We start from the raw sequence: 27,782 nt of genomic DNA, 5'->3' as shown, positions 1-27,782 counted from the left end.
ATACATCACAAAGAGAGGTATGTAAAAGTGGATGTAATAGTATTCACTTCAATTAACAATATAGAAATGTATCACGTGATTACTATAGACCCTATAATAAAGCACCCCAAATGCTCTAGATTTGTCTGGTTTGCTCTATGATCCCGGAAATAGGGGTTGGGGCAATAAAGTCAGCAGAAATTTAGCTGTCAGCTGTAAAAAGCAGGTACCATGGTGATCCAATTTTGGATCACATGACCTGAAGATGGTATATTAAGTCATTTGCTCTGCAGCAGCTCTGCACTCCTTATTCAATTGTACTAAATTCAATTTAAACTACATTTGGTGAAATTGCATTTTTTTAATGGTAGAACCATAGATATAGGAAGCTAAAGATCCTATGCAAATGGTGCCTTTTACTTTAAAAGTCATGCATGGCCCCGGATCCTTCCTGGCTCCTAAAGAACCCCACTGCTCACCCTATTGATGAGCAGCCCCACTGAACAATAAAAAGGCAAGGTAGGTAAGAAAGATAAAACTGAATTCAACTTTTGCAGAAAAAGTGTATATAATCCTTGCCCATATCCAGATCTACTGATTGTTTAATCATGAGGTTTTCACTGAACATAACTTCCACTTCTGTTTAATCATATGCTCAGTCTGTTTCTCTTTGCAACATTTATAGCTGTATGTGAACAATATACATATACTAATATTGCACCTAAACATGACTCACAGTACATTCAGTATCTAATAGTCAATACCCACCAAACAATTATCGGTCTCTGTATTTGTCTAGCCACAGAGATGTTTTACATTGGATGCACAGTTTGAATGTTCTCTAGGAGGATTTCCTACCTTCCCCTTCTCCATTGCCTCCTTCTCAATCAGCTGTTGTCCTTTGGCCATTTTCTTCACCTCTTCCTTCTCCATCTCCTTCAGAGATCTCCTCAATGTGCTGTTCATACTGAGAGGGAAACAGTCAAGTCATAAATTATCTTTCTTTTCCCATAATTCCCCTTCCAAAATTACATAAATGCTTTTAAAGCACGCCTTTCATTTGCCGATGTTTACAGAAATGACCACCATATTTTAACTGTTTAAAGTGACACTAAACTCAGGAGTTAAATCTTTAAAATGCATTCAAGTAACTTAACTATATCTTATGTGTGTATCGCTCAGCTGTAGATCCTCAAATCATCTCTGAATTGGTGCTGACACTGCCCTTCCTTCTGGAGGGTGAACACTTTTGTTCCCCATGGTCCCTGTGTGTTGTAAAGTAGTCACCGCTCCAAGATCATTCCTGTGATGGACTACAATCTCAATACAAATTAGTAAACTAAACGTGAGATTGTAGTCCATCACGGGAGTGAGCTTGGAGCGGTGGCTACTTTACAACACAGGCCGGGACAGTGGGTAACAAAAGTAGTCCCCCTACAGAAGGAAGGACAGTGTCAGCACCGATTCAGAGATGATTTGAGGATCTACAGCCCAGTGATACACAAATAAGATACATTTTTATTATTGGTTAAGGTAAGGAATGCATTTTTAAGGTTTAACACCTGAATTTAGTGTCACTTTAACATCACAACATGAGAACATGAACTGACCTATATAAGGCCACATAAGAGACATGTGGCATGGGGAAAATACCACACCAGCCCTTCATATTGGGGATACAAGTTAAGTATAATTCTACAAAACCCATCCAATTCATAAATTAGTTGTGGAGGGAGGTATCAACTTGGGACTCAGTAGCATCTCAAATGCCATCTGTCTTATGTCAATGTCTCACCTGCCAAGTCTCTTCTTGTGTACACTGTTTTCTCTCTTTAGTGTCACTGTCACACTGTCCTCTGTCACCTTCATACTTTCTTCCACTGGATCCTCAATGTCATCATTCTCATCCTCAGCCAACAATACTAGAAGACAAGCAAAGTTTAAGTAGCCCAGAAAATGTTTGAATCTGCCTGATAGCTCCAACAACTCCACCTATAATAATACATTTTGACAACTACTGACATTAGAATATTTCAGAAGATACAAGATTATAATTTAATGGCAGGTGTTTGGTCTATGATGATTGTTGAAGATGATACCTGTAGGCTCCTCTTCCTGGCTGTGATCTTGCTTGGCGTAGGTCTTCAGGAACTCAGCAAAGGCTCCTTTGTTTGCCAGTAATGTTTTGTAGGAGCCGGTTTCAGTGACACTGCCATTTACCAAGACAACAATTTCATCTGTGTGCCTGAGAAAATTGACCCCGTGTGTCACCAAGATACGTGTCTAAGGGGAGACCATGACAATATCAACAAAGTTATTTTTCTCTCTCATGTACATCACCACTGGACCTGTTCTGTATACAGTATATTAGTCATGGAATTAATACATTATAATCTATCCACATTTAGATGTCAATTTATATAGAGAACAACTGCCATTCTGTTGCAGCTGGAAAATATGCAAAAACAAATAATGGAATGGGACTCATCATCTTTCATCGACTACCATTTTGTAACAGAGCGTGTAATTTTTTTCCTCCTCAGCTGCCACCTAACTCTAAACTATAAACAAGGCATCTAAACAAATCATTCTTCTAGCAAGGTAAGTGGCTCTACAGCGAGGAATATAGGGTGTCTATAATCACCTTGTTTTTCAGCAATCCATTGGGACCGACCACCTTCTCAAAAATGTGTTTCCCAACATGGGCATCGACGGCTGAGAGCGGGTCATCCAGAATGTAGACATCTGTGTCCTGGTAGACTGCCCGAGCCAAGCTGACCCGCTGCTTCTGCCCTCCACTCAGGTTTATGCCCTGTGCCAAAAAGGATCACAACGTGCTGTCATTAGTTCCAAAAAGAATAATAGATTTATAGTAGAAGACTATAGTAGAGGAATAGTAGACTCACAAACCGCTATCAGCAGGGAATTATGCAAGTGCTGAATCTTACTCCTTGGAAACAACATTTTCTACTTTGCTGCAGAAAAAAATCTCGATGCCCCCCAGTCTGAAATGTAAAAAATCTAAATGTAAAAAAATTACATGTGGCCCCTTCAGAATCTATATCAGATAAGGGTCTGGTATGGATTTTAAGGGGGGACCCCATGCAAAAACACAAAAAAGGGGTTCCCTATTCACATCAGAGCCCCTCCTTCAAATGAAAAGCCCCCCTTCACATCAGTGCCCCCCCTTTCAAATCCCACAAAGTTCCCTGTAATGCCTAGGTCAGGTGATATGAATCTCAGCTGCGGAGGTTACCAATACAGGTTATATTTTCTTAGGGTACGGCTTGCAGATTGCATAGTAAACAGAATGGTGCCATCTGTGTATCTTTTGCAGGCTCAAGGGGCAACTGCTTTGGGCCCCACAATAATGACTGGGACCATGGCAACTGCCTCTTTTGCCCTGTGTTAAAGACGGCCCTGCCCCTTTACACTTGTGATGCTGGCGATGAATGGTCGTTTGGTAATTCTGGGTGGTGGGGAGTGGTGGGTCCTGGTGCTCTGCCAGTGGATGCTTGTTACCTCTGGGTCCGGCAGCTCTGTCGGGCATCCTGCCCAGCTCACCGACGCCACTGGTTGCCAGGGGCTGAGCAGGACACCAGCCAGAGTGTCCAACTGAGCTCCTGCCAGCCCCTGACATCAGTTAGCTGCCTCATTATAGAGACGCTGTGTGCAATGATTTGTTTACCATTTTCCTGATCTCATGGCAAGTCTGTAGGCATAGTCTACTGAATACAATGGGACTTGCCTTGTAAATGGTTTTCTAGCAGGCATACTGTATTTCTATATGAATGTGGATTGCACTGCCTGAAATAGTCATAGTCATTACAGGAAGACTCATTACCTCTATATATTAAACAGAACTATATTAAAGGACTCAACAAACACGTAAAAATACATTTTAAATGAACCTTGCAAAAAACTAAAAATGAGTAATAATATAAATAATACAGTGATTCATTTTAAGCAGTGAAAAAAAAGTCAGTTTATTGGTATATACCTTTTCTCCTATTTCAGACAGGTCCCCTCCAGGCAAGATCTCCAGATCAGGCAGAAGTGCACAGGCCTCCAGCACCCGCTGATATCGCTGCTCGTCCAGAGGTGCCCCAAACAGGATGTTGTCCTTTAGGGTGGCATTCTGGATCCAAGCTTGTTGAGGAACATAAGCCAGGGAGCCCTGAAAGACACATTCACATTCCTTATCAGGGCAAGAATACCACTAAGACACTGCTCGGCTGATGATTTATATTATTACAGGTATTATATAGCACCAGCAATTTACATATTGTACATTCACATCAGTCCCTGCCCTGAGAAGCTTACAATCTAAGGTCCCCATCTCATATGCATTCATGCATGCACATATTGGGCTACATTAGCCAGGAGCTATTACTTAACCTACCAGCATGTCTTTAGAGGGTCAGAAGAGAGCCACGTAAGCACAGAGAGAACATGCAAACTCCATGCAGATAGTGTCCTGGCCACTACTCCGTCCCTTGTTGCAGCCAGGGCAAATTACCCAGTGCGTCCATGCATGTGACCACCTCCCATGATACATGAGCACATGACAGAGGGTGTGAAGTCACTGTTCCATCTAGACTCTGACACCAGGTCACCGATTGAGGAAGGAGTACCAGAAAGGAGGAGCATTGCTGGATGGAACTGAGTGTTTGAGGGGGACAGTGCTTGGTTGAAGGTTAGTATTGCAGTAAAAGGTGAAGTTTTTCTCTCTACAGGTTTTAGGGACCTGATTTTTGCTGTAGTTTGCCGAAGTTGGTCTTTAATATGTCTGTGACAGACCATATCTCTAGGTTTGTTCCAGATCATTGATTCAGAAAGCATCGGTACCATTCATAGCCAGAGAACTAACATCCTCAAAAGGCAAAGTCAGCAATGACTACGTATATAATGCTCTGAGTCATTACTACCTTGATATTGATGTGTCCATTGACGTGGTCCATTTCTCCAAGCATTGCAGAAATCAAGGAGGACTTTCCTGAGCCAACACCACCAACTACAGCAATTAGATGACCTTCTTTAACGTCCAGGTTAACACTGCACAGACAGGACAATACAGCCAGTCAGAATTATACTGTACATGTGGATAGAAGAATTCTAGACATTATGTGGTCCTGTAACCTTAAGAACATCTATATACTAGAAACATCAAAGAAGATTATAAGAGAATCAGGGAAGAATATATACAAACTACATTCAGGTAATGGGAATGGAGACAATAGAGCAACTGACCCCAGTGCTACAAGGTTATACTTCCAAACAACAAACCACTGTGAAAGAACATGATAAATGCCATCTTACTTTTTCACTGCTGGGGGTGTGTCTGGCTCCCAGGTAAACGTGGCATCTGAGAACCAAATAGCTGCATCTATAGATGAGAAATGACTATATTCAGGCCAGCGATGAAACAATTGTGTAAAGAAACCATGAACCCCATTTCCTCAATACGGCAAGCAAAGCCCAAATCTCTTATTGTATGCTCAACCTAACACAATCTCACTATCTATTAGCTTATGTAGACTTTACATATCTCATCCCTATGTACATCAGAATATTGAAAGCCATAACTTGGGTGGTCACTTACCAACAGTGGGGTCATTGTGAATAGCAGAGTCGTCCAAGTCATCTCCTCCCAGGTATTTTTCCAGCCGGGCACAGGAAACATTTGTCTGTAAGATCAGAGCCATTATTGTAATCAGGGTGATTTCCTACCTAATACCTGATTCTTTATAAAGCAACTTGTAAATAGCCAAGGCGCCTTGTGATCCCAGACTCAGTTCCACCTGTAACACTATCTTCACCCAGTCTTCTCCCTCCATTTGTGTGGGTTCCCTCCAGGAGTTCCTGTATTTTGTTACAGGCAGTCGGGCCCCTCCCACATTTGTTCCAGACCCCTCCCACAGATGCGCCAGACTCCTTTCACAGGTGCTCCAAAGTCCAAACCTCTCCCACAGGTGGTCCGAACTCCTCCCACAGATTTACCAGATCTACCAGATTTACCAGTTTTTGTAAAAAAAACCTCTGGATTAAGGTTCCATTAACACCATGGCCGTGCATACCCCATGGTATTGCTGCACTACACGTTGCGATGAAGTCAATCGCATTGTGGGCAGTTGGTGAGTTTGGGGTGCCATTCAAATGAATGGCAATGCGACACACCTCCTGCACTGTTAACATGTTAGGTGTGTTGCATGGTATCATGTGTTAATTGCACCAAACCATGTTATTAATGCATGGCCCAGGTGTGAACAGGCCCTCAAGATCAATATTAAATCAAAAGCTAGTTTTGTTATTTTATCTTATAATGGGCTTTTCATTTGTAAAGCCAAAATTATCCTGTGCTGAATCTTTACAGTCCCAGTTCTAAGATCTTAGATCTCTATGCTGGTATGAAGTAAGTTGAAATTTATAAAGCAGTGAATGTGACTTTCATCCAACATTCACTGGTGGTAAATCAATCACTGTCATTAAAAATCACAGGAAGATTCACCTGCAGTAAATGTTTGGTAAGTGTCAGAATGAGTGCTTTATAAATGTGTAAGAAATATACAGCTAACATGAGAAACAAAAAATATACCTATGGAAAACAATTTGGTGTTAATCTTTAGTTTCCAGTTAGGTGTTAGCCAATATTTTCTGACCTACTCTGCCAACATTCTCTGTGCATTTGGAATGGCTGTTTCCCTTCATTGACCTTTATTCTCTGTGACACTGTATACCTATCTTACCTGCACCATGCTGGAGATGAGCATGGGCAACATGGCGAGAGGAAAGCTCAGGACATTATAGAGTGAGATGGAGGTAAAAGCCCTTTCTGCATTCAGGACATTATTTGGATCCACCACAACGTAGACAGCAAAACTGGCAACTGACACCTGTGGGAAGAGGAAATCATCTTTATATAAGTAATATTCACTGCTGAGTATTCTCGTATCTAACTAGTCTGTGCACATCCCTAACCATTTCCTTAAACTGCAAATGAAGACTCCAAGACATTGTCACTATAGTGTATGTTCCAGTTGAGGATACAAACTGGCAACAAACCTTCATAATAACCAAGTGTGTACTTGGTTCTCTTTTTTTGTGAGTTTCAAAGGTCCCTGTACCGACAGTTACAAATCCATAGGTTTTCATCCAAAACAATGCAAATTCCCATCATTTTAAATCCAAATTCCCAAAGGTGAGCCCCGGTTTCCATTGTGGTTCATGTATGGTTGAAGGTTTCATTGATGGATGAAAATGCATGGGCCATATTGACTAATTTGTAGCTTTGCAAACGAGATTGTTCTAAACATTACAGAACATACTGGGCTTTCTTTCCAATTATTACACCCAAAATAGGAAACCAAGAACAGATAATAGATAATAGCCATCCACACACTTTATAGGGCTGATGTGTAAAGGTTTTGCCCGGCGAAACAGCTGGGATATAGTCCCAGCGGTACAGAGCACCAAATATGAAACAGGAGAGATAGATTCTTGTTCATGAGCCTTCTGACTCCTATCAACATCTCCTGCACTGCCTTCTTTAAGTAAAAGGTTTGTAAGGGTTGAGGCTTGATGCTGCCCCTGGTACTCTAGGACACTGGTCCATATGCGTCATGATGGTAAATACAGCCCTGTGAGTCAGATGCCAGTTCACACTTGTGTATGTTGGATGCAAAATCATCCCTATCTTACCAGGAAAGGAGCGCAGGAGAAGACAAACAGTGACACTGAGAAGAGGTAGGCGAAGTGTAACATGTTCTTCAGTTCCTTTTCACGGATAACCTGAACCTGCTTTTCAAATGATGGCTCCCAGGCATACAGCTTCAAGATCTACAACACAAGGCACATAATATAACACAACACATGTTGGCAAAGGTTCCATAGTTATAGTGTTATTTAATTAAAGTCAAGACCCTAAAATAGTATAGAGAGCATTAGAGTAGGTAAAAAGGAGTTGTGAGTCTACTGTTCCTCCATTGGGACAAGTTGACAACCAAAATTATAGTGGACAGCGGATTATTCCATAGATGGTACAAGTATAACAAAGCCCAGGCAGGTAATAAACACTAGTTCACTGCTATCTCTTCCAATATTAACGTTGACAGTAGATTGGTCGCCTTAATGACAGTATTGTAAGACTCCATTTTGTTTCACACTTACCTTAATTCCATTGAGAATTTCATTCATTATTTTTAAACGGGTATCTTTGTTCTCCATGTTTTTTGTCTATAAAACAGAAGAAGGAATATTCTAGTAGTGACAAATTATACCAAATGCCCTCTTGAATTGCTTAGCAGTTAAATGATAGGCGTGTGAGGATTCAGGTGTCTATGTTGTTACTCTATATCAGCCTTTCTTGGGCTTTTTAGCAATTAAGAATTCTTGGAATAACTTTCAGGTCTCGGAGAACCCATGCTAATAATATAATTCAATAATAAACAATTCATTCCCACACAGCTACCACCTCATGTATCACTTGCCCCTCCCTTTTAGATTGTAAGCCCTCACAGGCAGGGCCCCCCTTACCATCTTGTCTTGAATTGTATTGTGACTGTGATGTTATATCCTTATATTGTAAAGCACTGAGCAAACTGTTGGCGCTATATAAATCCTATATAATAATAATAATCTCTATATGTACAGCATTAGCATGATCAGTATGTAGTGATAAAACAGTAAGAAATGTGATGTAATTAGCACATTTGACACCCTGGGTTGCATGATATCATAAGATAAACACAATTAAAATTCCAGTGTTTCCCCAGAATGGTGGTGTGTGGGTCAATGTAGTGCCCTTTTACATTGGTGTTCAATAGAGAAGGGCTTCCTTAGATTGGTGGTCAGTGGAAAAAGGTCCATCTTAAATTGGTGGTCAGTGGAATAAGGTCTATCTTAAATTGGTGGTCAGTGGAAGAAGATCCATCTTAAATTGGTGGTCAGTGGAAGAAGGTCTATCCTAAATTGGTGGTCAGTGGAGAGGGGCCTTTAAGATTGGTGGTCAGTGGAGAGGGGCCTTTAAGACTGGTGGTCAGTGGAAGAAGGGAACTCTTACATTGATAGTCAGTGAAGATGGATCCTTCTACATTGGTGGTCATTGGAAGAATGGCCTCCTTACACTGATGGTCAATGGGAGAATGGCCCCAATACACATCCAGTGGAAAGAAAGCATCTTACGGGGAATAATGCCTCCCTTACAGATAGCTAAAATATCACTAGTGTCAGTGATTACTTTACTGAGAGGCCAAAATTGCTCAAGGAACCCCTGACAACCTCTGGAGGAACCCTAGGATTCCCCATAACCTAGGTTGAGAAAGGCTGCTCCATATCAACCAAAGCGTGTACATCATAGAGCACATAGGATCCCTGCCTTTCAAGAACTAGAACAGCTGTATTTTTTAAGTGTCCTTATGGTATCCTGCATATCAATACTCAAGATCATCTAGATTAGAACACCCTTTCTCAACCAGGGTGCCTTCTGGTTTCCTCGGGGTTGCTTCAAAATCGGCACACAGCATTATGCCTTTCCATGGTGCATGCAGGCTGGTGATTAGCATCATAGCAACTAATTATGCTAATCCATGGAGGGGGGACCTATTCAGAGATTATTTATTATGTGGGGTTCCCTCTTAAAATTCATACTGGACCCCTGTCTGGGATAAGTGTCTGGTATGGATTTTGGAGGGGCCACATATTGCTTTTTACATTTTAGACTGGGGTGTCTCAAGATTTTAAATACTTTTAAAGGGAGCCATGACTGAAAAAAGGTTAAGAAACGCCGATCTACACACATCTCATGCTAAATGTTACCAACCATAGCTTTTAGGAAACACATAGAAAAGAAACAGCAAATGTATTCTGCAGTTTTGGATGGGGGGATGGACCCAATGTATTCATAAAGCACCATTTACAAAAATAAACTTGCAAAGGTTTTAACATTACAGAGGCACACAAAATGCATCTCTTAAATGCCTTTGTATTAAACCTGCTTGGTAAATAAATGGCAGCTAACATACTGGAGGGCAGCGGTGGACTCAATCCACAGGTACCAGTAAGACACTTCAGAAACCTGGGTATAGGAGAAGATATGGAACGTCAAAAATAGCCCAAAAACTGTTGGCTATTATAACAATCCACTTTATTCATTAGAAATATGTCAGCTCTAGAAAGTCCCCTACATCAGGTTTATGTTATGATCTGTTTGTAGCTCTGATGAAAGGGCCTTCTAGACCCCCGAAATGTGTCTGCACATTTCCTTTAGGAATAAAACAGATTGTTTAAACATGCACAAATTTACTGATGTTTTGGTGTTCCATTTCTTCTCCTTTATTTGACGTAATTGGCCATGCTACCTTCAAATTGGAAATTGGCTTGGCTAGTAGGAAAAACATGACTAACAATCCAGTAGAATATTGGCCTTGAATCAACTTGTGCTGACTGTCACTATGAAGCATGGTCTTCAGGTTGGTGGCACTTTGAGAAGTACAATATGAAGTCCTACCTGAAGTTTCTCAGATTTGGTGGCCAGCACAGCATTGATGGGGATTAGCAGGATCATCACCCCTAGGCCAGCCAGAACTGCGGGCCCAAGTTCTGCCCATAGAAAGACAAGCGATAGAACAATCTGCATTGGGGATGACCAGATGAGATGGATGAAGTTTGTCAGGTCCATGAACTTCTGAGCATCCGCAGACATGAGGTTGACTGTCTCCCCAACAGTTGACTCTTTCCGGACGGCATTAGAAACCGTCAAAGCCTGCAAAGGTAAAATGCGAAAACAAAAGGTATATCAAAAATTAACTCCAACTGGAAAGTGGAAGTCCAACCATAATTGCTTCTAAATCGATAACCTTGTGTTGTTTATTATGCACTCAAAACCTACCTTCTTATACAGGTGAAACTCGAATAATTAGAATATCGTGCAAAAGTAATTGCAGTAAGTGCTGCAAAAGGGGCCCAAACCAAGTACTGAGTACATATGCATGCTTGTACTTTTCAGATGTCCGATATTGTTCTATGTACAATCCTTGTTTTATTGATTGCATGTAATAATCTACTTTTTTGAGGTTGTGGATTTGGGGTTCTTGGGGTTTTCATGAGCTGTAAGCCATAATCATCACAATGATGACAAATCACGGCTTGAATTATCTTGCTTTGCATGTAATGAGTCTATCTCATATATTAGTTTCACCTTTTAAGTTGCATTAGTGAAATAAATTAACTTTGCACGATATTCTAATTATTCGAGTTTCACCTGTAGAATCTCCTGATAGGTTCTTATCTAGATAAGCTCTGTGACTAGATTCTTTTCAGGATGACTAAAGACATCCTGGAGGCCACCTGTTATCCCATTCTAATGGTAACTCAGATACATTTTCACCACTTTTGTAGACATGTTCTATTTATTTTTTTAGATGCTGCTAGATGTCACTTTGGATAAGAAGTGACCTTTTTGGATGTGTCTTGAGTTGTCAAGAAAATCCTCATGTGTGAAGGTCTCCAGATTATTTTTTAAGCACCAGTATACCTTTGTTTCTATGCATACTCTGCACAAGTGTATTACTAGTGAATCTTGTTGGACCCGATTGACTGATGATTTATCACCCACACATCCGCACTGGAATAGGAAGGAGAAACATCTCCCCCAGGGAACAAAAAGCTTACACTGGTCCTAACCTACCCTTAACCCTAAACCTGATGGCCCCTAATCAAAATCAATATGAAGACCATTGAAATGTTTAGCAGGTTCAGGCTTCCTTCAGTTAGCAGGGATCAATGCTTTCTGATCATAGCCACAGTGCATGGTGGGATCTGTGCGAGGCAGTAGCACTAACTGGTTTCTCAGTTTCAGACGGTAATCAGCGCCTCTGATTTACACAGATCCCAGCCTTAGGCTGTGACCAGAAGGTGACCTGAAAATATCACCCCATAGATAACCAGAGGGAGTCTAAACCAGCTAAAATATGACTATTTTAGTGATAAGGTAAACAGATGCAAAGCACACTGGGAATCCGGGAAGATGTTGAAAGTTATGGGCTGACAAAGCAGAAAAAGGGATTTTTCCAAGTAAGCTTTAATTGCTTTATCAAAAACATCTTTAGAATGTATTCCTATTACAATGCTGATGTTATAACAGGAGAGGATATGCTGGCACGTTACAACTAATTTAATAGAACCATGCAACAGGACTTCTTCTCTCATACAGCTGAAGTTAATGATCTGCAGGCAGCAAATTACTGAAGACCTTGCCTCTAGGAGTCAGTGTAAAGAAGACTCAAACCATCATGTATATGTACAAGCTCTTCGATGACTCTGAGACAGTACTCACTTTCTTGTATACAGCATCCATCAATGCTGTCCGGACCCGCAACCCCAGAACAAAACAGCCGTGGAAGTACTGCTGGAGACAGATGGACTGGACTACTGCTGTTACAAAGAGCAAGATGGCATAGAAAAACCCCTTCCACTGGTATTCCGCTGGGTTTGAGGTGAATGAGACCATCGCCCTGAAAAGCAGCAGCAATAAGGAATAAGGAAATAAGGCTAAAACCAATGATATACAGTAACACAAAGCAAAGTGTACCCCTAATTAGTGATTGGTTCATGTGAGATTCTATACATGTGTACGAGGCAGAGGTGTAGCCAATAGCTATGGGAACCACTGACGTCACACAAAAACACGCCATAATCCCATTATGTAAACTCATAAAGTGCTTCACAAATTGGCACTTTCTTTCTCTAGATATGCGAACATCTGAAACCTTCACTCTGTTCGGAGAGCTTTTTCTCCCATTTTGTTACCCTTTTCCCTTGTACACTTCTTTAATGCTGCTTTATACCGCTGGAACTCTCTTCTACTTGCCATCAAGTACTCTCTAAACACATGCAAAACCCATCTTATCTATCATGATGCACATAACCTTGGCTTTACACATCTCTCTCTCACCACCTGACTTAAATAGATTTTATTCAGAACTAAACTCTAACCTGCTATGAAACTATTGCTGCCAAATCTCCCATTCCTCTTATCTGGGACATTTTCTCTTTTAGATTTTGGACTGCCAAGCTAGCTCTAGGAGCCAATCAGACTTTGCTGAATGTGCATGTGCTGACCAAGCTGTGTTGCTACTGCTGTAGAGGTTAAAAACATGGGTGGTGATCTTACTGTGCTGGCCACCAAATCTAAGACATTTCAGGTAAGACTTCATATTGTACTGGTCTGAACATCACCAACCTGAAGACCGTGCTTCATATTGTCACTCAGCTCAGTTTGATTAATGGAGTTCAGCTTTAAACCTCCTTTAGCCTAGCATAGAACAATAGACTGCACATCATGGTCATGTAAAATGTCCAATATATAATTTACCATGTTGGTGGGATTTTTACATACACAGCCAGTTTGTTCATGTTTAAATTACTGTTTCACATAAAGTACCTGCTAGGCTCAAATTTGTGGGTTCTTCAGTTGTAAACCACAAATTAGAACCTCAACAGATAGCACTAATGGGCAGCTATGAGAGCACAGCTTATGGAGGTCACGAGAGATCTGTTCCAGCCAGGACCTTTCGGGGGGCAACAGAAGAATTTAGATGCAAAGAAAAACCTTACTTCAAGATCTGGGGGCTGACAAAGACTAGAAGGTCATGTACAAGTTTGAAGAATGCCGACTGAAGAAGGACACCGGAAAAAGTCTTAATGAGGGTCTTATAGAGCCAGGACTTGGGGTAATCTTTTGCGGTTCCATCTATAGATTCTTTCTTCTTTTTCCCTTTTTTCTTTTCTTCCTGGAAATAAACCGTAATCTTGATTAGTTATCATGTATACTACTTTCTCAGGGTGATTGTTTTGTTTCTCGACACTGCATGTGGCCAGTCTGCCTTGCAAGATCATCTGCTTGCTGATAACCTGCCAGTCTGAGGACACCAAGTCTTCAATCTTAGGCTGGCCACCCACATCTCATATTTTGCCAGATTCCTGTTCAAACATGAAGTATATCTATTTTATAATTTTTTCCATTTTGAAAAGTGTATGGAATGGAATTAAAACAAATGCCAGGCGTTCTTTCCCATCCCACTAGAAAGCACACATAGAAAAGTGAGATGAAATCACCCCAAAGTAAGGTAAATCATATTCTAGACACTGGAACTTGTGTTCCCATTAGAAGATTTACCTCATTCCTTATCCGGTAACAAATTAGATTTTCTTTCCATTTCCCATCATTTTCAATCCTGTTGACGATGGTCACCAAGACAAACAGAGAAGGTCAGTCTCCTTAATGAGGGCACAGAGAGAGGTTCTAACCCCTCATCATTTAAAAAAAAAAAGGGTTTTGTATTTAGATACACTTTAAGGTTGACTTGGCCTTCTGTCTCTAAAGTACTTTCTGTTACTTAGACTGCATTAGCAGTTATCTGAATGCTTCTGCTTGGTACCTGGAGCTGGTATTTCACATTTATAGAGCAAGTGAATACCTGTCACTGCCATATTGCACATGCAGCCAATTTACATTTACAGGGTTAGCCCACCCAAAACTGTTGTTTAGGGTGTGATACATCCTCTAGACGTAAACCACCTAACAATGTCTTATATCTCTCAGGGACTCTATTATTGAGAGCTCTGCAATGAGTTTCCGAATCTGTGTACCTGCTCTGCCCATTCCCAGTCTTCTTGATGGATTTCTAATTTATTTTATTCTATGCAGAATGCAGCAGGAAATGCCAAAACAGATAAAGGTGAGTGGGAACATCAAAAGCCCATTGGAGTATCCAAGACACTTCAGCTAGGGAAGCTCAACTTCTAACCAAAGTATCACTTTTGGGTGGACTGACCCATTAGGCAATACCCATAGGAAGTGTGTGACAAAAGAACAACTCACCACAAGCACATCCTGACTTTGTGCCTTGCTTAGGCCGTTCATTTCAAAGCTGTTGCCTTTCTGCTTTCTCTTGTTTCTACGTTTCTCCAGCTCCTTCTTGGCTTTAGTGACTTCTCTCTTCATTTGCTTGTCAAAAGATTCATAAATTAATTTAGTCTGATCCTGTTTGTTTAATTCCCAGAGATCTTCTGTTTCTAGTGGCCGCTTATATCCTGTGAAAACAATCCTACAAGCCAAAATAAAAACTGGTATTAGTACAGCTGGGAATATGTTCTTGAAGGAACAGAAGTGGACATGGCACCCTAATTCTAATTGATTAAGCGTACTTCTTACATATTATATAATGGGAACCTACACCCAATCGAGGGAATTTTGTTATTACACAAGATACAAAAATCAAAAAATGGAAAAGTGCATTACCGGTTCTCAAGTAAACACTGAGCAAAGTTTGTGGACACCTGACCATCACACCTTTATGAGCTCTTTAGACATCCCAATTCAAAACCAAGGGCATTATTATGGAGTTAGTCTCTTAACGATTACCCCAAGCGTATACTGCATGTGATTTAATCTGTCATTGTGCAGCAATCCTAAGCATTCATAGCTAATCTATAACCAAAGGCACTGATTGGTTGATATTTCTAATTTTTGTTAGCAAGAAAAGATGAACGAAAAATGCTATAACACTGAACCTGAAGAGGAAATACTCACCTGTTATAAAAGTTGAAGGTGATCCTGCTTAGAAAAGATGCAGTCAACTCCGGATTCTGTAGATAAGAAGAAATTGTTAATTTTATATGGCAAGGTGAAGATAAGTGAATACTGAATAATAAGCATAACCTGAATAAAGCTCTACAAACATTTAGTAATAAAAGAAGTGATACAAGTAGATCTAAATCCTAACTGGACATTGACTTTGCTAAAGCTTTAGGGAGCGTCTATAGAAAGGACACATTTTTGCATAAGGATCCATGTGGTCAAGATCATATTTTTAATGAAAAAAATAAACTGTGCCTTAACGTTTAACTGCAGCCAATCAGCTAAATACACAGTTTATGTAACACAGTAGTGTCATGGCCCCACCCCTGGTCACTACTCACTGGACAATTAATGAGCAGTACAGAATGATGAGGTCATTGCAGTGCTTCCTTCCAATGGGCATGCTCCCTCTGTGAGACTGACAACACCATTTAATTCAGCACAGCCTGCGTGCACAACTGGATTTCAGGGTTAGGGAAAAGGATAGACAAGGCTTTTAATACCTTCTTTGTGAGATCACTATCCTCTGAGATGGATGAGATGATTATTATGATAACTTGGAGGCCAAATGAGATGAAAAACAAACAGAAGCGAGGCAGGTCAGGAATCACCTCCTGAGAACAAAACACAAAGACAGAATGATGACTCCGAGGCAATATTGATAACTCCGATGCAATAACTTGGTGGGGAAAAAAGCCCATAGAGCTCATACTGATCTGAATAGAAAAAAATTAGTTAGTTGTTATAGGCAACATGATTGGCTTTTCCTTCAGGTACTTTGACCAATGAGGGCCACCATGTCATGGGGTCGCAAGGTGGAACTGTTGCAGTGGTATACTCAAAGGTGGAACCTGAGTCATAGCACACAATGGCACTGCTATTGGGCTCAATTCTTTCTGGCTGCATAGTGATTTATGTAGATAACAATATCATTTGGCAAGTATATCTGAATAAAATATAGTTTGGGAACCTCTATGTGATTGCTATAATAGCAATTGGTATTCTTTATCACTATAGCTATTGCCTTTGAAATGCAGACTAGAGAGGCAGAGGGGCCCTCCTTAATGATTTTTTCCATGAGACCCCATCACAGATAGTTAAGACACTGGGTATATTTGCTGATTGCACATTGATGTAGTAAGATCTTAACCTTGAGTGCAGTTCGGATTAAAGATTGGAATGGAAAAATTCTGTATTACTATAGCTATTGCCCTTGAAATGCAGATTAGAGAGGCACATGGGCCCCTTAATGATTTTTCCATGGGGCCCCATCACACATAGTTAAGACACTGGGTATACTTGCTGAATGCACATTGATGATCTTACCTTGAGTGCAGTTCGGATTAAAGATTGGAATGTAAAAATGCCACAAACAATGGACAGAGTCCAGAAGAGGAACAGGGTTCCGGAATCCTTCCTGATACAATACCGCCGGCTGTAATGAACTAATAACACCATGATCTGATAGGATGAGAGAATATACAATTACAATTAGCTAACACTGCTAGGAGTCATTATTACAATTCTCTTGGTCATTGTAATACCTAACATTTAAAGATTATAGACACAGCTTTTTAAAGTGACCACTCTGATCGTTAATTATTATCATTAATGTAGGCAAGCCCTAAAATGAACTTTTATTTGCCCCCCTTTGGTCTGTTAAATAGTATACAGATAACACATAATATACAGTATCTGTTCTATAAATTACACCTACAGTCTGGCTGGGGAAGATTCTGGGGCCTCATATGAAGAACTTAGGTCCAGACAGGTAGCTTGCCTTGTCAGCTAAAATGGATGATATTATATAGAAAGATCTGACTCGATCAGCATTTCACAACCTTTTTTCACTCATGGCACTCTTTAAAAGTATGGAAAATCTTGAGGCACCCCAGTCTAAAATGTAAAATACATGAATGTAAAAAACACGTGTAGTCCCTCCAAAATCTATACCAGGGGGGACCCCATGCAAAAACACACAAAATAGGGTTCCTCCTTCACATGAGGAGCCCACTTCACATCAGATGCAGACCCCTTTCTCATCAAAGTCCCCACTCTCAAATTAGAAGCCCCTCCCCTTCAGATTTAGAGCTCTCTTTACCGCAGAAGCTCCCTCCTCCCTTCACATCAAGACCCCTCTCCATATGAGAAGCCCCCCTTTCCATCAGGAGCCCTCTTCACATTGGAAGTTTGCCTGCACCAGGGAAAGGCATGAATCTGTGAGGGAATGTCAAGGTACCCAGAAGGCACCCAGGTTGAGAAAGGTTGGTCTAGATCTGCATGCGGGAATGTTCTTACCCATGTCACAGCGTGGATGGGAGGATTAATATACAGGACGGCAGGGACAATTTTGTCAGGGTAAGTGCTAGCTTGTTCCGTTATGTGCTCTGAGACTGTGATCCCTATTCCAGCAACAGATGTGAAGAACAGCAACAAGGTCACAAACTGCAAGAAGGAAACAAGAGAATCATTGTCAGATAGAAACCTTAAAAGAAGGAGGTGTCATTATATTTCAGACTTTAACAGGAATTTAATGACACCTTTATATCTATAGAGTACATGTCAGCTATTTATCAAATCTAGGGATGCACCGATACCAGTTCAGATACCAGTGCCGATACTTGGCATTTTCACGAGAACTACCAGGGTTGCAGTGGTTGCAGCTGGGACTGGGCTCTGGCGCTCAACCACTGTCCTGAAATCATTGGTCTGTATTGTTTTAGAAAAACTGTCACATGACACGAAACACAAATGTATCAGTACCTGTATCTTTGAGGACTTGGACTAGTATCAGTACTTGTACTTGGAAAAATGGTATCGGTGCATCCCTTATATATATTTATTTTAAAAAAGAATGCATTAAAATGGGGATATACAAATCCCAGGAGCTCCGTGTGCTCCTTACAAATGACAGCTGCCTCCTAACTTTTGAATTTTTCTCTAGTCTAGTCTTGTAGCTGGAAAAGTATCTGTACTTGTACTTGTACCGAGTACGGTACTTGGTATCTGAACATCCCTACTCAAATTACATACAAAATTAGTAACCCGAGTCACATAGTGTCTGGCAACCAAGAATGCCCATTGTAATCAACGAGCAATAAGATAAGAGGCTCTAAAAAGTCTGGCCACATGTACACAAATAATTAAAAACTAAACAAAGAAAAAGGCTTTTAACACATTAGCAGATTTCTTAAACACGCACAAAAAACTGATATTTGAAGTAAACCAAAGAAATAGATAAGCTAGCTGGTTCTTCAAATAATTAAAGTTGAACTGTATTTTGGAAATATCACATTATCTGATTACATGATTAATTTTGTTGCCAATGTGGTTTAATCTTCCAGTGAATGAAATACATAGGATCAGGTTCACAGGTCCCTGGAGACAAACAATAGCATTTAGATTGGTTGGATTGTATTTTCTTCATATATTCTATTCATTTTGGGCGAATTGCTGCTCCACGCTACCTGCTGTGACAATTATGTGATTAGAGCTTAGGCATTTATTTATATGATCTTTCCTGAATATCTGACAATATGAACACTGTTCCCCCATTTAGCAGAGATTGTCCAACCATAGCCTAAGACCTTGATCCAGGTCCAAAAGGTGGTTGTCCACACCTTAATCTTTAAGCAGATAGCGCCCCAGGAACAAGGACTGCAAGGCAACAAGATTAACCACCTAGTCTTCAAGTTTCTGACACCTGTCTAAACTTTTGTGAACATTTTGCTAGCATTTTGTCCAGTAAAGGCAAGATCATCGACTCTTTTATTAAAGCAAAAACGTTTCCAAATTTTTTTTTAATCACCCTGCACATGATTGTGTACTGAAAGTGAACACAGCTTCACATTGCTAAGTCAGCATTCACCCTGTTATATGTAGTCTCTGTTTTTCATGAAACCTTTCAGCATTCCACTCTCCCTAGTAACTACTAGAAATTTCTGTGCCATGATAATCAGTTCAAGTCTGGGTGGGCTTTAGTTTGCATCTGAACTGCTTTGTCCCCATAAAAGTCACTGGAATATAAAAGCAGCTTGACGCAAGTTGGTGCAGCTTAGATGGAGATGTCAGATGTCAGAAGGAAGTCCATTACTAGTTAAAGATCAAGCTGCATTTGCCCCTCAGCACAAGCCATTACAATGACTGACTATGACCAGTGTATGAATGCTACATTGCGTTGGCAGTAGGTGACTGCTATCAATGCCACGGTAAACACAGGCCAATGTGCAATTTGTGGACTAATTTGACCTGTTTCTGTATGGTCTCCAGACAGGCAAGTTATGTGAATTCTTCTGTCATTGGATTGATAAAATGTTGTTTAAGTGACCTGGTGAAGACCCATTATGTGTAGTAGCACAGGACTATCAGCTACATATTGCTTTTAGTGGACACTAAACTGTCATTACTGCAGATTGTGCATATAAAAACACCAGGCAAAAGAAGAATGTATTTATAAGAACTAAGTGTTGTTTTGTGAACTACCACCAAAACTTCATCCCAACTGTGAAACATGGGGAAGAAAACATCATGGTTTGGAACTGCTTTGCTGCCTTAGAGTCTGAAACAGTTTGCCACCACATAATAGTGAATTCTCTATATCAAGAAACTATAGGAAAAAAATTATACCTTAGTTTTTAAAAAGTAGCAGACCATCTCAGTTAAATAATAGAGAGATGCGGCTGCAAGAATATCATCCAAAATATGGGTGAATTTAGGGTATACTAAAAAAAAGAAAAAACTTGGGTCTCTTTCCATCTTTAGAAACCTTCAGCTATATCACCCGTATGGTGAAGGTTTACTTTTTCAAGAATATGAAGGATTTACCGCACAACTTTACTGTGCAGTGAATCCTGCCAGACGAACCAGACCAACACCCAGCCATTGTGGATGGGACTGAGAGCTGAGATCCACCTGGCCTACCTTTTCGGCTCAGAAAAGTGAACAACTCTGATACAACTGGGGAGCTCTTCCAGTAGCCATCACAAGCCCCTTCAATGCAAATGTGTGTGTGTGTGTGTACAATGCACGTAAGTAGGGGGTCAATTGCAGGTCAAATGCACCCATCAATGAATTCTGAAAGATCTCAGATGCATCTCAAACTGATTCCAACTGCTCTCATGGAAGTCATGCCAAGACCCTTCAAAATATTTTTTTGTGTGTTAACCAATAAACTGCGTAATTATCTCAATCAATTTGTTCTGAGAAATGTCTTCAAAATTACAGAACAGGTGCAGCTGAATGTGACTAATTACTACTAGCTGTAACATTAACCTGGATAAATAAGACCCTTCTCAGGCATTTCAAGTAATGTTTCGTTTGGCCACAACACTCCTGAATGTCCTGATTTTCTTGTAGGAATACTCTCTTTCTGGAAAGATGATGCCGGTTTTATTTGAAGCATGAACTGAAATCTGAACAGCAGACATCTAAACCCCATGAAGTAACATAGAGGAATACGTTCAGCCTTGGGTCTCACCTGCTTGGCCAGGTACAGTTTAGAGATAGGGGATTTCACTTTGCCTCGTTTGCAGAAGTTGAGCAGCTGCCATGGAGCGCAGAGCCAGAAGAAGATCAAAGGAATCCACACTAAGACAGTCTGTTGGAAACACACTGGAAAGTCTGGATCCGGCCGCTCCAAGAAGGAGGAATTCTGTGCAGAAGAGATATGAGGCATTTAGATAAATACATAAAAGTGTGCCCTTTTTTTGGATGACTTAGAAGTTTCTGAGAGATCACATAACTATTCCATTCCTTCTCTTCACCATCCAGGTGCTGTACATTGGCAGTTGATACTGGGTATACAACAGAAGATGACAGTGTGAACACAATACCATGCATTTACTCTATTCTGATGTGAATGTCAAGATGAATGTAGAGTTCAATGTGAACATTAATTGGCCTTTTCTTGAACATGTACGAGCTAATTCTGTGAATTAACAGTTGGTTCGTACAACCATAGTTATGTGAAAGTGTATAAGAAAAAGATTAAAACTAAAGCCCAATTTCGGCAAGAAGTTGAATTTTTAGATTCGGATAGAGTGTGTAGGGACAGAGGCCTCTGACATATTTTTTTGCCATCTCTGCTAGGGGGATTCTCCTCACTTCCTGTTAGGAAAATCTTAATTCGGGATGGGAACTCTTCCATCTGATTTTACATGTGGCTCTCTTATGTAATATATCCCATAAACAGAAAGAAACTATGCCTTCAAATTGTAAAGAGGTCCAAAAATATAAAACCATGAACTAGCGGACAATGAAGAGACTTACCCAGAAGATAGACCCGCAGTATTTATCTAGAGCCTTAGACATGGTGGGAGGTGGAATTGCTGGTCGCAGGCTCTCTGTGTCCTGATATTTCCCTGCCTTGTTTGGTTATATTTTCCTCATGGCTTATGGTAGTAGCTGTATTATTACTCAATGATTCAGCACGATAGAAACCACCCCCCTAACCACCCTGGGATGTTCTCAGTGCAGAACTGTCCTATTGGACTTGACTTGGGTTAAAAGTTAACTCTGTTTAGAAGTTCACAGTTTAGAATGAAGTCTATGAGTTGGCGGCTCTTGCATTAGTCATCCTGTTCAAAGAAGTAACTGTCATATCTATCATTTAACTAATTGCTCATTAGGAAGACTGCCAGACCCTCCCCATCAACAGTGCTCATTCTATCGACATATTCATAATTCATGATGACACTGAAGAAAACTAATTCTAGGGAAGATTGTGTAACAACAATTCATTAATTTACACGGCTCTTAGTTAATTGGCTCTTTATTATTTTTTTTGCAGACTAGGCACAGTTTTCTGGTATTGTAACACCCACCCTTGTGCCACGGAAGGGGGTCCCCGCAGACAGCCGAAGCTTGTCTGCATTGCTGCCCGCAGCCTTGAGTCCAGCGGCACCCATCTCCTCCGTTCCCCGCCGTTCTATGAAGACCGACGTGTGGAGCTGCCGTGTAGTACACAGATGACCGCACCCTGACATAAGCAGGTTCAAATACTAACCTCACACATCATTCTGTGCTTGGTTATTATAGAGCTTGCCCCCGTATTGCCTAGCGTATAGTTGACTTGTATTTCCTTTGTACCGAACCTAGCTTTCTTCCTGACCACGAATCTTGCTGCCTGCCCCTGACCCCTGCTACTCCCACGGATTACGTCTTTGGATATCGATTTTGGCTACGAAGTTTTGGACTGCTCCTGTGGTTGTCGCCACCACATGAGAGACCGTGTATTATCCAGGTTTACTGGTGTGGAGTTACCGTTTGTATTGGCAAGTCCCCTGCATCTGGGCTCCCCCTGAACCAATTGCTGATAGGTATGAACCAATTGGCTGAAAGAGTTATTAAATGTGCTTGTAACTATTTTGTGCTTTTAAATTCCCAATTCATTTACCGTAGTGTTTTTTAGATCGTAGGGATTGGAGACAATTCTTCATAATTTTAATTTTTCCATATGGAGAGACATTATTTCACTTAATACATGTATTTTTACTTTACAGAAATGCTACGAATGCAGCATGTAGCAACCCATATATCCAGGTGTGCATTGTCCTCATTGATCAATTTGTAAAATTTTCAGGAAAAATTGTGTGACCGACTATAAGCGTTGCAATCCGATAAAACAATATCTTTTAGATTTAGTAACAACTGTGTGAGGGCCTGCCTCCTGATTGGATATAATTTGAATGGATATGAAGGAAGCTTCTCCAAATATAATTGATTTTTAAGGACATTCTATATACAGTCTGTTCATGTACTTGTTTATGGAGGAATCAAACACAGGTAAATCAGGGTATTTTCCTGGCAGTATTGTCCATGAAAATACACAGAGAAGTATACCAGCCAGCTGTAAATAGTGAAGGGAAGGGTTACATTATTTGTAATATATACTGTATATATATATATATATACACACAGTGGTACCTCGGTTCACAAACTTAATTCGTTCTGCGATTCTGGTCGCGAACCGATTTAGTCGTGAACCGAATCAAACTGTGATCAGACCGTGATGTCAACTAGAGGAAGCCATGACCAAGTGTCAGAGCAGGGAAAATGGTTGCGGTTGTGTTCGTCACCCGAAGCGGAGTTCGTGAACGGAAGCCAAATTTTGCCGAACTTCCTGTTAGCGAACCGAATTGTTCGAAAACAGAAGCACTCATGAACCGAGGTACCACTGTATATGCACACACACATAATATTATATTATATATTAAAATATTATTGGGAATAATAACTGAGAAATCTGCTCGGGCATCTCTATTTGTGAGTGAAAGGTTACAGAATAACATTGATTAAATTCCTTAGGCTTATACAAAGACAATAGAGGTGTCTGGAAGCCAATAGGTGACCCATGTCAAGGGTCTTTAACAACATTGTCTTTTTTAAAGGCTAGATGCTTCTATAGGTTCAAACTGGCTCTAAACAAAGATTTGTTTTGATAACATTTCCTGAAAATGGCAAAAGGACATTTTTTTTTCCAACATCCTGAAAGTTAATATTCACCAATATTTTATATTCCTAACAGTGATCATTTTGGTATAGAACATTGTATCTGGTGTATGGATAGGCCATGGATTCATTTGTCGTGTTACTCCAATATATTCTACAACATACTCCAACTTTTTTTCCCCTTTAAGACCAAGGACACACAGGTCATTCCCACACCTCATAACAAATTCTAGGTATTCTTATATGTTAACATTCCGATTTTATTGGTTTCGGGGTCACCCTCTACTAGAAACATTTCTAGTTCTGGAATATCTCATTAGTGGGGATGAGCTCAGGATCAGCCTGAACCCAGTCCAAACCTGTTCTCTTCCGAACATTGAAGCTACATGGGCCACCTGCCCAATCAGCTCTGGGTTAGGGCATTCCCCAATCCGCAGCTCACCAAAAACAGAGGCAGGATACTTATGCTGATGTCATTTACCTTATGTAGCCATAAAAGGTTAATGATGTCACTGCATTCCGCCCCTTTGCTCATGTACAGCTGCGTGTAGGGAATTCCCTAGCTGCAGCTGATTGGGTGGCAGCGAAAGATGATTGTGTGTGTTCGGAGGGGTGCATTCGGAATTTTATCCTTAACATCAGTGCATAGTTTACAAACACGCAAACAGAGACAATCCCCTTGTGTAATAGCATTTATTAGTGCCTTCTGGTCTGGAAAATATATAATTGAAAGCAAAAGCATTGTTAAAGCTGTTTTACAAAAGCAAAAAAAACTGTTGATCCTCCCAGGATTTCAGTGCTGGCCTGTGTTCTCTGTAGTATTATCAGGAAGTGTAGAAAAGCTTGTACCCTGTCAGCATGCTGCAGAGAAGGATCCTTGCTCCTTGTGTGCAAGCAGTGGTCTCCCTGCAGAGGTCTGACACACCACCCATAGTATAAGAGGTAGAACTCTGCAATCAGGAGGTAGGATGTGTTGTGCTGATTAGAGAGCACCAGCTCCGATTCAGAAGGGGGCATGTCAAACCTCTGCAGAGAGATCGCTGCTTCTACACAGAAAGCATAGATCCTTCTCTGCATCATGCTGGCAGGGGACAGGCTGTGGCTACTCTCTAATTAACATGAACTGTAAAGCTGGCCATACACCTATAGACTATCTGCAGATTTTCTATGATCAGATGGAAAAAGTGCAACAGATTCCCCCATCTGCGCTAAACTGTGTGGATGGAGGAATCTCCCGCTGGGCCAAGCTTCAGTATCTTGCTAGTCGGCCCCGCTGGTTATCAAAACACCTGAACAATGCCTGCATCCAATCAGATTGTTCAGGTATTTTGCCAGCCAGCGGGGCTGACTAGCAAGATACTGAAGCTTGGCCCAGTGGGAGATTCCTCCATCCACACAGTTTAGCGTAGATGGAGGAATCTGTTGCACCTTTTCCATCTGACCATAGAAAATCTGCAGATAATCTATAGGTGTATGGCCAGCTTACGACTTTGCCATCTTTGGTTGGCTTTAATATGATTAAATTCATTTTGGGATGACAGTTATAGTTATAATAGTATAGTAAAATGCTGAAAATACATTTGCGCAGTTCATGCAGGAAGAGTAAGCACTTCAATGACATCATAGAAAAGCTGCAATGTCATCCCATTAGCGGAAAGATCTGAGCTTGATTCTCTGCCTCTATAAACAGAAAGGGGGGGATGCAATTCTGCACACAGACATGCCAGTCCTTCCTCTGTTAATTATTAGAGAAGGAAAGTTATCACTCTTATCACATCTTCATAAATAGCATGAGTTGTAAACCTTCACTTTGATCAATACCTACACTTTTTAACCACCATATCTGTGGAGCTTCTATAGTTTTTAGAACTTGTGTATACATTCTGGGAAATAAAGTTCTTCCTCAAGCCTAGAAATTATTAGGACGCACAGATCAGGCTGTTTTAAGCAAAAGGGGATTTGTCCTGGGCCCTCCAGGGCAGGTACCCCAAAACTTACACAGGTGATGTGTCAGTTATTGGGAAATCCTTTGTATTACCAACAGTATGCTGGGACAACACCAGGTGTGGATTCAACTTAGTCCTCACTCTTGTCGTCCAATATTCCATGTTGTGGTCTTTGGGTTTGCCCCACTACTGGCAGCTGATGGGCAGAGAGCCTGCTGGAGTACAGTAACTCCTTATACCAGGGGTAGGCAACCTCGGACACTCCAGCTGTGGTGAATCTGAAAATCCCATCATGTCTCTGCCTTTGGGAGTCATGCCTGTGGCAGTCAGAGTCTTGTAATACCTTCTAATGTCACAACTGGAGTGCCAAGATTGCTTACCCCTGCCTTGTACCAATGTACCCAGGAAACGGGAAATGCTTGCTTCAGCTCTAATACAGTGCATGGAGCAGAAGCCTACCAGGTGCTGAAACAGGAATGCGGAAAGGAAAGGGCACAGGTGTATCTAAACAAGTAGAGAGTCCAGTAAGGCAACAGGCAAATGGTCTACCACGAGAGTTAAGTTGGGAAGCTCATTGCATAATGGAACTTGGAGTAGGCAGGTTATAAAAAACCTTCTGCATCCTGGTTGTCTAAGTCAGTGCTTTTCAAACAGTTATCTATAGTTGTCTTTTGTGCTCTGCTGAAGGTGGAAGTGGTTGTGGGTAGCAAATTGGCAGAGAGCTGAATTTGTTGCTGCGGCTTCCTCCTGATCCTGCCAAGACAGTGGTGGAGCCAGCATGGACACTAGGGGGGTGATTTACTAACCTAAACACACACACACACCAGGTGCGTGTGATTTTTACACAGCAAAACGTATTTATCAACCAAAAAGTCTCTAAAAGCATATTTTCAATAATGCCATATATGGAAAAATCATGCACATGATGCATATATAATGCTGCTTCACAGTTTAGACAAAAATGGTTAGCTCATGCATTTACATTCCTGCATTCATCAACGCAAGCAACACAACATAGAGCTAATTTACACAACATCACCTTGCAAATTCATGCAGGGCTTTTAGATTCCACCCATAGATCATGCTGGGAGGGAACACACTACAGAGGTGTATACATGTTCGTGGTGTGTTTATAAGGTTAGTAAATCAACCCCTAGATGTCAAAATCGGTGGTTTTGGATGTCATTACTTGAGCACCTGGCGGAGACTTTTTCAGGTTGCAGTGTATCTAACTCTCTAATCCAGTTGGTTCTCTCCGGTGAGGCCCAGAGGAGAAAGGAACTCTTCATAGATGGAGCATCTGGGGAAGAACCCAGAGAAAACATTCTATCACCTTCTCCCTGCTTACACCACTGGACTTACTCCATGGTATTTGGCTAGGAAGGACAATTAACTTGAGTTTCTGCGAAACACAGATCAATAAACAAAGCTTGGGATGTCTACAGCCTAGCAGTTACAGACACCAAATTTAAATGGGACAGTAGTGTTTACAGTGGAACTAAATCCATAGCAGGTCTCCAGAGGGTATTCTGACATCTTCTCCTGCTCTTCTTCTTCTGGACAACCAATGATGCTATAACTCAAGTGTGCATGCTTACCAGCTGTCACCCGGCTCCATTCTCTGCATCTTATAGACAGCGTACATTAGTAAAAAATTTGATAGCAAAAGGTCAATGAAAAATATAGAGCTAGCAAAAACACTTCCACAAAAGTCTACCTGTAATGCAAAACATTTTATTTGGGCTTTTTTTTTTTTTTTTTATTGAGCTTTA

At 40.9% G+C, this 27,782-nt stretch overlaps 1 protein-coding gene across 1 annotated transcript in view; it reads right to left on the bottom strand.

Moving 5' to 3' along the window:
- ABCC2 (ATP binding cassette subfamily C member 2) overlaps nucleotides 1-21,954 on the bottom strand; it is an 89,854-nt gene extending 67,900 nt beyond the window's left edge. Inside the window, exons 1-3 of the mRNA XM_018561567.1 lie at nucleotides 21,884-21,954; nucleotides 21,093-21,266; nucleotides 17,915-18,061 (exon numbers count right to left, since the gene is read on the bottom strand). Coding sequence (XP_018417069.1) covers nucleotides 17,915-18,061; nucleotides 21,093-21,266; nucleotides 21,884-21,925 — 363 coding nt within the window. The 5' untranslated portion in view covers nucleotides 21,926-21,954. The remainder of the gene's footprint in view (nucleotides 1-17,914; nucleotides 18,062-21,092; nucleotides 21,267-21,883) is intronic.
- Nucleotides 21,955-27,782: the final 5,828 nt, after the last annotated feature.

This window comes from Nanorana parkeri, unplaced genomic scaffold (genome assembly GCF_000935625.1).
Source record: "Nanorana parkeri isolate BGI_ZX_2015 unplaced genomic scaffold, ASM93562v1 scaffold2, whole genome shotgun sequence".
Lineage (NCBI taxonomy): Eukaryota > Metazoa > Chordata > Amphibia > Anura > Dicroglossidae > Nanorana > Nanorana parkeri.
This window is presented reverse-complemented; position numbering and strand designations above follow the sequence as displayed.